The 12,480-nt window shown below is 36.8% G+C and overlaps 1 protein-coding gene across 5 annotated transcripts in view; it reads left to right on the top strand.

The window, feature by feature from the left end:
- The window catches only part of BNC2 (basonuclin 2), a 345,724-nt gene that overhangs the window by 207,309 nt on the left and 125,935 nt on the right, over positions 1–12,480 (top strand). For all 5 annotated transcript variants that reach the window (XM_027910138.1, XM_027910132.1, XM_027910124.1 and 2 more), the window contains exon 3: positions 2,562–2,664. In XM_027910138.1, coding sequence (XP_027765939.1) covers positions 2,562–2,664 — 103 coding nt within the window. The remainder of the gene's footprint in view (positions 1–2,561; positions 2,665–12,480) is intronic.

Genomic DNA, 12,480 nt, shown 5'->3' on the forward strand with positions numbered 1-12,480 from the left:
AGAATGAGTATTTTCAGTCCTAAATGAGCATCTTGCAGCTTGAGGGGTAACCCTTACCACTCAGAAGTGTGCATGGGATTCTCTGTGTTGGAATGGGGAACTACTGAAACCAAATTACAGCCTGGCATCCACACACACACTGCAGAAAAAGCACCCAAGTAAGGCCAGACTGAATGTTTTGGCCATGCTAAATGTCTTTTGAGTTTCTCATGCCAATCCATATTACTTTATAAAAGTGCCTAGCTCTTTTGAAGACTTTTCAGATTTAGATACTGGGGGAAAACCTGACATTTTCATGTTTCTGAAAAATTTGGATGAACTTTTTGGGCGATATACATAGAAGATAGAAATTGTACTAATTAGTTAGTCTCCTTCAACACTTTACATCATCAATACTCTCTTTAACTCAGGAACGGGGAAAAGAAACATGTAACCTGAACTTATTTCCCCAGTCTTAAATCTATAACAGCTAAATGGATAATTTTGAATGTGTCTAATAAAACTTACTCTTGGGCTGAAACATTGTATTTCAGGTTCAAGTTGAAACAAATTTTTACAGACAACCTGTTAACCTCTAGGCCAAAAGTAGATAGGGTTGTAATGGAAATGCTGATGAGCCTTAATAAAGCAGCTCTACCAAATGTCAGTTTCATCTGCTACATGTACTAAACTATATTACACTTCTTATACCTACTGTAAGTGACACGTGAACAAATTAAAATAACATCGAATACAACAAATACGTGTCACGTAGGTGCAGAGATCTAAAAAAAGTGGTGAATGTGAGAAAATCTTTTCTAGTCCAATAAGAATACCATTTTTTAAGACCTCCTTCTTGCAGGACAGTTAATTACAGAGTTCATTAATTAATGAACATATTAGTGAAAGAACACCATTACTGACCAGTGGAGACCTGATATATTACTGAGTCAATAAACTATTGAACATGAAACAGGGCCTTTCAGGAGAATTTTTTCTCATAACCCACAAACACATATATTATTCTTGCATAGTCAGCACTTCTTTGGTACCCTTATATTTCATATTACTAATTCTTTTAATCATGTGTACATAGAGCAGTGGTTTATAACCTAGCTAATGAGTAATTGGACAGGTGACATTGGGGCTGAGGACCTGAAGTGTCAGGCATAACAGAGCAGGATTTTTTTTCCCCACTAAGTTTTTGAGAGTAAAAGATGGTAAAAGAGTAATAGGATAGGAGGAATAAAGGACTTTTGTACGAGAAATTTTTCAGAGAAATACAGATATTAAGTGTATGCACAAACTACAAATATCTTTAAATTGCTTTCCAGTGCAGAGAAATAAGTAAAGAGATCAAACATTTAAAATAACTCTGAGCCTTTTTCATTGTCAGCAGCCAAGGAGTTTAGCTTGGGCAAGCAAATGCTGAATGTAATTTTTTTAAAGGCAGTATAGTGAAGATAATTATTTTTTGGTAGGGGAAAAGTGTGTGAATGTGTCTATTAATTCTTTGGAAAAGGCAAGTGTCTTCATAATTCTTCAGTATCGCTGTGGCAATAGATACCAAGCACCCTTCCCCCACCTTAGCCCCCAAGTAATCATTGATTGCATCTAAATCTATAGAGATATCTTTTCCTGGCAGCTCTGGTAGTTACAGTAGATTGTTAATCTGTAAATGATCAGAATAAGCCTCCCTGTCTCAGAAATCTCCATGCAAATTAAATCTAAATGCATGCCATAAATTTATTAACAGCAGTTTGAAGTGCACAGGTCGTCTTCTACACTACTTAAAAACATATGTCTGTTACTTTATGAAGAGTCTAATTCAATTTATATGCACTTTTCTGTAGATGTACCTAGCCCCTGCCAAAATAAACCTGTGTAATTTTTGCAATAGTTTCAAAAAGGAAGATGAGATATTAATAATGTGTATTATTTAAACAAATTTGAGATCTCTGCATAGGACCAGAGTTTTCAAATTGCTACTCTGAAACAGAGAAATATATGTTTAACAAATGAAGAATGTTAGGAAGTAGAGGGCTATGCCTAGATGCTAGAGAAAATGATAAATGCAAAGGAAAGTTACAGAATGTTTTATGAAGCTATCCTATTCCTGTACCTTGATCATTTTATCCTGTTTTGGGAACCCATCAAATACATGACTCCTTTCTGCAGTGGGGTTACTTCTTAGTTGAACCACCCTGAAAATAAGTTTGGGTACCATGGGAGAAGGGGGAATATATCTGTGGTTTTCCTACAGAATCCTCATACTACTTGTTTGTGGGGTTTTTTTTGTTGTTGTTTTTGTTTTGTTTTTTTGTTGTTGTTGTTTGTTTTTTTTTTCCCCCTAAAGGAAATGGAGCTATTCTTTTAAAGATTTTAGGAATGTATTCAAATCCCTGGGACATACTAACGTATGTTTTTGAAAGAAAATTAATTTCTACTTAAAAGAAAGAGAAGTGTTTTGGATATTAGAATACTGGGTTTTGCTATGCAGTTCATATCCTTCTAGCCCTCACAACAAATCTGTACAAACAGGTAGAAATACATTAATATGTGGTTTTTGTTTCTTTTTCTAGGCTATTCGCTGTACACTGGTAAATTGCACATGTGAATGTTTTCAGCCAGGGAAGATTAACCTGAGAACCTGTGATCAGTGTAAACATGGCTGGGTGGCACATGGTAAGAAATGTCTGTTCCAAGTTTGTTTTTTCTATTCTGTCTATCTTTAGCAGTATCTCTAAATAGTAAGAACTGGAGTGATACAGACAATAGTTGTACCTATTTGTCTACTAATGCAACGTGTGCACAGACTGGGTTTGTACATGTGTATGTATGCACATGGTTTTTTTACAGCAGTTTATAGGAAGAAAAAGTAATCGTCTATTATTCTGGCAATAGCTTCAAGTGCTTCTGGAGTTCCATAGCTTGTGTACCGCTCAAAAGAGTATTCTGGCCTTCAGGAAATAATGTAGTTCTAGCAGGGCTTAGCAGAAATGCTAGAAGTTTACAGTATGGTTGCACAGCAGAGTTTGTATTGCAAAGAGGCAACAACCAATAAGTCTAATGGAAATTCAAACATGCCAGTGTTAAACTTGCAGATCTCACATCAGGATGAGTGTATCTTATTTGGCTCAATGAAATTGTGCATACATGATCTGTGAGTTGAACAGCTCTTCCCATGTTTAAGTAAATAAAGAAAGAAGGTATTAGAATACCCAGATCCTATAAAAAGACATGAAAGTTCCATTCTATTTATCCTTTTCTACTTCGTGAATTTTGTGGAGGTTTTTTTCCTGACGGTCATGATTAAACTAGCATGAGAGAGAGAGTGAGCACTGTATATGCTGTTAGAAGGCAAATAAGGAGGATACCTAAAATGGTTTAATGAAAAAAAAAAAAAAGGCAGAGGGCTGGGGGAGGCACTGGGAGAAAGATTACTATGTTTGCAGAAGAAATTCCTGTTGGAGTAATTTTTTCTCATGGTCTAGGCTATTGGCACCAAAGCAAGCACAGTCCTCATTTCCCACTTCTATCAGACTTTAGAGGCTTCTGTTCTGTGAATTTTATTTTATTTTGATGAGACCTTGAGTAGAGGGTACTTGATTCCCTGGCTGACATATGACACGTGTGAATGCTTAATAAATTCAGAAGCGCAGACTGACTTAGAATTTTTTAAAACCTTCACATAAATGGAAAGAAAAGCAAGTACACAGGTACTATGCAGTCTTCTGTCACTGCCTAATAATGCTTACAGCCTGCCTAGAACACCACTAACCTGGTAGCTGGTTGCAGTTTTACTGTATACTAGATTATCTAAGAATATAACTTATATTTATTCCCCATATTTCCCAGAAAAATATCTTCAGTCACAGATTCACATTTCTTGGACGTTCACATTCACACACACCAGATTCACATTTCTTGGACAAGTCGTTAAACCTCACAGAACTTGAATAGTTCAGGCTTGCTTCAGGTTTTGTGTAGAATCAGCATCTGAGGTTTAGCTGATCCGCAGATAGGGAAGCACTGTCTAGATTTTTTGCAAGGTCCTCCTGTTGAGCAATAGAAACTGGGAGTCTAGCACTTAGATTCTGGCACCTGAGCATCTTGATTTTTCATTTTAATTGGTACATCTTACAAGAGTGCAGTCAGACTTTCCTGATAAATTCTTCCCTATGCGGTGATTGAATTCAAAGTCAGAATATATGACAGTAATCTGAGATTTCCACAGTGTGTGTTATAGAAATGTCCCTGTTTACAAATCCAGGAAGTTTATAGGTGAATGTGATGATTAGAGGTATATCATCTGCTCCCATATCTGAGTGCTTAGCTTTCCAAATGGAAAACTTAATGCAGCCATATATTATTAGAAAGTGTTTGTTTTGCTACTTTACAAAGTGAATGGTGCTCTGATTTTTATTTTTTTTTTAGTGCACTTCATGTACATTCATCTGGAGTATTTAAATTTTATGGCAGAGTGAGACAAGTCAGATATAAGTTTCATATACGTAAAGCACAGGTGTATGAGTTACTTTCTGGAGACAGTGATGCATCTGCTTCATTCTTGATCTTAGCTGGTTTTGAGGATTTTGAGGGCAGTGTTCAAGAGACAGATCAATTCAATGCACAGTAGCGACTGGATTTCAAAATGACTGAATCAGGTTGCTGTTCAGAAATTGTTTTCTTAAAACTGTTAGCATGGTACTTTCAGAGGTTCTTCCTTGAATGCAAATAGTATTTCCTGCTGCTTTAATTAAAGGGTTTCCTTCTGATTTTTATTAATGAACTTCAGCTCAGCTCCTTGACACATGATGTAGTGCTTTACTGAATATAATTATCAAAGAATAGGTGTTCCAACAGTAAGTGCTGTGCTTATTCAGTTCTGATAAACTAGAATCATAATTAACTGAACAGATCAAAAAATAGCTTGGAATGGCAGTCTTCTCATGGGCTTGACTCATCTGTGCAGAGTTAATTCATGTTAAGGGGTGCCATTTAAAATGTTGGAATTCTTGGATTGAGGAGGAAAGGGCATACATTCACTACTGTATTATTGCACTTAGCAGCTGCTTGCCTGTTTTCTTCTTTTCCGTTTCCATTGTCTTTCTCATGTTTCCCTCCCTCACCTGAAATAAACTGTACACATCTTGAGAGGAAAGGTTTCCTACAAGTTCAAGTTCATCTGTCTGGAGTTGCCAAAAGTAGGATTGTAAATATATGAACAGATACATTTGAGAAGTACTTTTGTGGCAAGGTAAATGTTTCTGTTGACAGAAGTTCAGCTTATCAATTTTTTGAGCCATGTGTCATAGTGGTAATCCTACCATTAGTGTGTTTAAGGCCAAAGCCAAAAGCTATTCAGAGCATAGCAGCATTATCAAGTACTTACTAGACTTCAGGCAGGCAAACAGATAAGGTAGATGTCTTTTTTTTTTTTTTTTTTTTTTTAAATGGTTAAGATACTTTGTATAGTCAATATGGTGAAAAATAAAATCTTACTAAAATCTTAATAGTCATTTTATTAAAGAAAATTCATTTTAACCCAGGCAATTGGCATTTTGTGTCTTTTAAGCCATATAGGAATGACTACAACACTTACACAGAGTTTATTAGAAATAATGAAAAAAAACCACTTTATTTGCCATGTACTTCCCATAGCAGAAGTATCTTAGCATATGAGGAAAGAAGTTAGGCAAGTTTGCAATAAAAAGATGTTGATTTCATTGACTTTGCATTTTGCCTTGTATGCATGTCATTGATATCAAAATAACAACTACCATATTGCTAGCAGAAATACTCTTATTATACCTTGTCCAACAGATCAAAAGACCCAATGCAGTATCGATGGGAAATACAGTCTACCCTCTCATAACTCTTTTGCTTTGAAAAGGTGTGCCAAGGCCACATATATCACAGTAGACTAAAGCTATTATTTCTCACATTCATTCTACTTATTTTAGTTTCAGTATCCCCATAAAAAAAACCTCTCACTGTAAAATAGTATTACTAAGTTTGTCTGAAATCATTGTCACCTTGTTTCAAAGAGAGTCAGAAAATTAGAAATATCACTTTTCTGTCTTACCCTGAAAAAGGTCACTGATAAAACTCAAACAGCAACAGCATGTTTTTCAGATGTTTTGGTATACTGTGCATACCTGGACTAGCTGATTTTTACACTGTTCAACTTACCTTAGGAAATTAAGTATCCTGTGAACATTGTTCTGTCTCCCTTCTTCTTTTCCCCCTTCCTCTCTCATAGAAAGCTGATCCTTAGTCCTCTAGGGGTCTCTGATATCTGTTTGTTTGCATCATGCCAATCAGCACAGCTCAGGGCTGGGATATTTATTCGGGTAAATTTTAGTACCTCTCTGAGGTATGATGAGGCCTCATACAGCCCCATCCAAGACTGGGCCACGCCTTCTCTCTGGTAACTTTGAGATAAAGTTCCTTTCAGTTTTAATGAAAAAGACATTAACTAGTAGATTTTGGCACATAGGGCACACCCGTTACTTTTTTTCTTTTATTTCAGAGTAAAAGCTGCCATACAGGGAATACACATGCCATGTGAGTTACACCTTGTGAAGGAAGTTTTCTGCTGCTAATATTTATATAATGCATGTGCAAGCTTGCTGTAGATGAGACTAAGAATGAAAACAACAGCCTCCACTAGAAAATAGAGAATGTCATGAAGTCAGATGCATGACATGACTGAGACTTCTTCATTCAGAATGGTTACGTTTTTTGAATTTCCACATGGTAGGCCATGAAACTGTCAGGTAAAAGAAACATGAATTGAGAACAAAAGAAAGGAATGACAGGTAGAAATAAGATGAGAAACAGAAGAATGCTGTGGAAATTTTAGTAATGCTATCTCTTCCTCTTACCTTGAAGTTTCTGAAAGGACTTGGTTCATGAAGAAGGTTTATATTTTAAATATGAACTGCATGGAAATGTGGCAAGAACGAAGATGAGTGCTATGTTGAAGTAAAATTTTTCTGGGTTCCTATATTTGTTTCAGTCCAAAGCTGTTAAGGGAAAGAAATCCAGGTTTGCAGTCAGAGATAATCCCTCACAAAATAAAACAAAACAGTCTTAGAGTCTCTCTAAAAGTTGACAGAACTGCCATGTTTTTCTTTTCTTAAAAATAGAGATTTTTATGTAGAGAGTAAATAAAAAAAAAAAAAAGGAAGAGAAATTTAATCCTAGTATAGTTGAGTCGTAAAATAATCAGGTTATTTCTATGTTATTCCTTCAGATATAAAAAATAGTTATAATTTATCAGATCAAACATGCTTGTTTCCTTCCATTCAATCTATTTAATTAGTTGAAATGCTTTAAAATTACTTGAGAAAATTGTGAGAACATGTTTCTTCCTTTTTTTTTTTTTTTAGTTATGTAGAGATTTTTAGCGAAGTAATTCTCAACAGTTCATTGATAATGAAAGCTAGCTTTTCATGACTTTTAAAGTAAAACTGGTTTAGATCTAGTCTGGCTTTTCCTGACAAAATCATTTTAATCCATCTGTTACAACTTTCTTTTGACCCTGAAGGCTGAGGCATATTTTTCATTACTGAGTTGCTTCCAGGAACCTTACAAGATTAACATTCATTACTAGTAAACACTTTTTTAAGGGCCCCCCTTCTGCTTATTCTATTACTTTTTGCTTCCCCTCAGCAGGATTTCCCAAAGCAGCCAGTGCAGTACAGAAAAAATGCATTGTTATCTTGTGGATACTCTGACCTAGTACTTGGTTTTAAAGTCTACCATATTCTTAGGAATGATGTGATGTAGTGTTTGCTTTGGGTTACTTGGATATGACCCTTAATGCAAGTCATGCTGAGATAAAAGCAAATCCAGGTATTAGGGCATCCAATACAAATAATATTGTTTGAAAGGTTTATGAGACAGAAGTGATAGAAAAGAAATAATGCTTAGATGCCCCAAGATCAAATAAGAAGCCTTCCTTTTCCATCCTTGTATTCATCTGATCTTTTCGTAACCATATGGGCAAAGGTTTAACCCTCATGTAAATTTGACATCCTCAGGTGTTGAGTAATGTTTTCCCTGGAGGTAAACCACAGGCTCTAACTTACATGTGTTCACACTCATACCTCCTAGGATTTCCCTGGGGATCTGTTCAGATTAAAATATTTTCTTCTCTTCTTCCCTGACACTGCCAGGACATGTTAACTCAGTCAGGAATAGGTTAGACCTCTCCCACTCTCCCCAACTTTATTGGCTGACAGTCCTGGGCTTGAATATGCCAGTGTCCTTCAGACATGGCCAGGTGAGACTATACCTGACCAGACATTAAGCAAGCAGCTAAGGACCACTCTAGTGCCTGGTAAGACCTAAAGAGACCATGACCCATTCTGAAGCATAGTGCCTGTTTCTCCGGGGTGGAGTTATATTCACATGTCAAAGTGAGACCCTTTCTCATTGTGAACATTTTATTGTCTGAAAAACTTTTAATTTAGTAATCACATTTTTTTGGTCTCACAGAATTAGCATTATTACCATCAGATACTCATTTGGCAACTCCGAAATAACCTTTTTAGCTATGATTGCTGTTGATGGACTATAAAATGCCCATAGAGGTTTAGACTAAAGATATTTCAAAAGTGCAAGATACTGTTATTTTGATGCCCATCATTATTGAATTTGCATTTTACAGAGAAGACTTAATCTCATTTAGTAGACCCAATACAACAGGATAAAATTCTAGGAGATGGCTTGGATAATGATATCTTACCCTTCTTGAGGAGAGAAACCAGTAAGGAAACAAATAGACTTGCTATGTGCAAGATGGAGCGAAGGCAATAAAAACAATGACTTTAAATTAGAATTCCTCTTTCCAATCACAATAGAGGCTGCTTTTTGGAAAGGTAGTCAGTGAAACCCATGATCTTGCTCCCTTTATGGTGATGATAAGAACATCATTTCTATGCCATAGCTTCAGATGGGAGCAAAAGAGTGTCTGGCGTTCACTACTTGATTCCCAGATGAACAGGATAAATTCTGTGGGACTTGGGAGTGCAAATCACCAACAGATTTGTGGGGAAGTAGTGGTGGACTTGTGGCATGCATCTACTCCAGTATGTTTAGGTGACAGTACCTGCTTGCTTGTCTCTTTTAACACCTATGCTGCTGCACATGAATTGCTGTGATGTGCTAACCACTTTATCATTTTATTACACTTTATTACATCATAAATTTTTATATCTTCCTAACAATCCTACAGGAAGCTTAATTGTTTATAGGAACATCTTAATTAACTAGAGTTCTCTAGGTTAAGCAGAACGCAAATTGAAAGAGCTTTATAAGCTTAAAATGGGATTTGACATCAAGAATAAAAAATTCATACTGCTTTCAGATGTTTAAAGTAACAATAATACCATGGATAATTTTACCTTAGCTTTCTGTTTTGCAGATGTGAAGTTGAACAAAAATTTTTTTTTAGGAAACTTGCTCCAGATTAATTTAGCAAACAATAGTGTTCCCATTTCCATCTGGATTTTAGAAAGAGAAAAGATAATACAAGAAATGTATAACATAAGTCTCAGAGACTTTTCTAATTATATTCTAGTTGATTACAGTCAGTTTTTCTGATGTGTATTTAACAGATTTGTGAAATGGTCACAGCACCTGAATTGGGATGGGAAAGATGGATGAATGGTAGGACTAGTTTTATGAACCAGTGTTCACAGGGTCTGAACATCTTCAGCTGTGAGCAACTTCAAGACAGCAGGTTTTCCTGGGAAAACTGAGGTGGTTTAACGTGTGTAGGAGAGTTTCATAGGCTTGAATCAGAGTTACACCCTGGACTGAAACACCACCATGGTCTTGGCTTGCCTTTGTGAAATACGTCTCCAACACTGTAGTCCATTCAAACAGAATGATGTTAACAGGTGGTCAGTGCCTATTGCATTTTCATTATTTTCAAGGATGCATAAAAGGTGGAATAGGCTGCCTGGAGAAGTGGTAAAATTCCACCCCCCCCTTTACATACCAAAGACATCTTGGCAGGACAAAAAATAACCTAATCTGAGGCCCTGCTTTCATTAGAAGCATACACCAGACAATCTGCAGAAATCCCTTCCGACCTAGAATTTCTGTGAATCACAGTTAATGGAATTGAGGTGCATTAGGATTAAGATGGAAATTCTCCAAATCCAGACCACAGTCCAGGACTCCCAAATGTGCTTATATCTCACTGTGTATAGTGTGTCAACCAGATAGTTTTAAGACCATTAAGATAGATGTTAACCCTATCTCACAATTATTAATGGAGATAATAGTTTTAAGAAGGTGTTGATGGCTGAAAGAAAGGGGGCATTTAGCTTTGGAGACAAGAGACAGGAAGTTCAAAGATGAATAACTAGTCAAAGTAATAGCGATTATTTATTTATCAGCTTCCATTATAGATTGTAGGTTTCAACAATGACACTGTCAATCTATATGTCAAAGAGCAGTGATAGTGAACCTGCCCAACAAAAAGGTCTGAGCCAGATGTCAAAGGCAACAGGAACACTGACCATGTCTACATCATAAGCACAGTTCCTTGAGGTCTGACCACGGTAGACTAAATTAGATACTGGGTAAATGTCCATTGACAATCTCTGGCATGCAAGGGAATATAGTCAGATCAAGGGTCCATCCAGGAGCTTCAATCAGGAACAAAAGAAGGCAGGGCTAAAGACCAGTAACTTGGTTCTGAGGGTAATCTAGAAGATGGGTCTACAGCAGGAACACCTACAATGTAACTGAGGTGGGACATGAAGGTCCAGGCCTGAGCTTTAGTAGTGGTTCTGGACCCATAGACTCAGAATACGGGGTGGAAATCTCCAGAGAGGGTTGTTGTCACAGTGGAGATCAGCTGGAGCTCTAAAGGCTGTGTGTGACACCATGGACTGATCCATAGTGCTGTCTATAGCAGAGGTGATAGTGGATACCAACACACATAAAAGCAGCTGTGGGTTGGGATGCTCACATGATTAATCTACATGGTTTTCCTCTATCAGGGTAACCATCTGGATAATCATGGTGAAGTCCTCTTTTACATAGGCAAAAATGCACACACTAACAGAGTGGAACACAAGGTCCGAATCCCACAGAAGAAGCTCAATCTCCTCTTCCCCACCATGGTCCCCACAGTCAGGTGTTGTCCTTCCTGCAGTTTGCCCTTGCAGGAAGTTTCTAGTAGCCCAGATACTTTTCTGAGAACTTGGGATGAAGGTCCTTTATAGCTTGCTCCTTTGAACGCATTAGCTGTGGACAAGAAAGAGGGAGAAAAAGCCTAGTATTTTATTTTTATAATTAATTTAGAAGGCCACTTCTGAATCAAAGATGTGGTCTTGAGGTATCACGACATAAAGTTAAGTCTAACCTTAATTTTTAGGAGAAAACATTTTGGGGTTTTTTTTGTTCGTATTTTCCACTATTGAGGAAAAATGAGTTAGTATAGAAAGAAAAAATAAAGGAAAACACCTGTTTGGCTTGCAGGGATTGACTAGGGAGGCTGTTTTCCTGACAGGCCAAAAGCAACCAGCAAAGGGCCCCTTTAAAAAAAAAAAAAAAAAGACTTTTTGTTTTTTCACCCCATTTCATGTAAGCATTGGCAGAAACTCTGACAAGCAGTTCTTCATATTTTATTATGTTCTTGTCTGGCAGAATCTCTGTCAGGCAAAAACCTTGTCAGCGGAAAACCTGTCGTAGGATCAGAGGAGACAAAAACAGGTGTCACAGAGGCAGTCAAAACTGGAGGAAAAAAAAGATTAGGCTAAAGAGAGAAAGGCAGACAATTACATTAATGCCATTGCTTTTATCTTATAGATGTGTGTTATTATCTCGGGGTGCTGAGTGCGCAATTGCCTCAAAGAAAAGTAGACAGGAGACAAGGGGAAACTTGATAGTTATTAACTGAAGAGGCAGTGTGTCAAAGCTGGATGGGGTTCAAAGTTTTGCAAAAGGATAAAAAAATTGCAGACAGCAAGCAATGTCTGTGAACAAACTGTGGTTCTGCTTTTGGCTACATAAACCTAGTAGCATTCTAAATGTTTCAACTTGGAATCAGATCATAGATAGAAAAATTAATGAAAGTTTTCATTCAGTCTTTTTTAATAACATTTATTTTGTGTACATGCAACTGAAGTGCTGGGTTGTTTTTTTTTGATCTGTTATAAAGATGTTGTTAGGCATGGTGAGGCATGAAGACATATATCAGTTTAGTTGCCCTGTTGTTTGGGTTTGCAACACCTATTATCAACACATGTTTAATTTTAAAATGCTATTAAGTATCCCTTTACTAAGTGTGAACATCTGTACATGCAAGCTGTAAATTAGAAGATCACATATGTGTCCCTCTGTCAGAGACTAAATGCCTTTGGCAAATGGTTTCCATTATTAGGTTTTAAATACAATAAAAGGCATAATGAAAGGTTGGTTTTGCCTATGAATCAGAATTTGCTTTACTTACTCTCCTTCCATGATTTTTTG

Source organism: Empidonax traillii, unplaced genomic scaffold (genome assembly GCF_003031625.1).
Source record: "Empidonax traillii isolate 1590-97213 ecotype Southwest subspecies unplaced genomic scaffold, ASM303162v1 scaffold28:size2823434, whole genome shotgun sequence".
NCBI classification, from domain to species: Eukaryota; Metazoa; Chordata; class Aves; order Passeriformes; family Tyrannidae; genus Empidonax; species Empidonax traillii.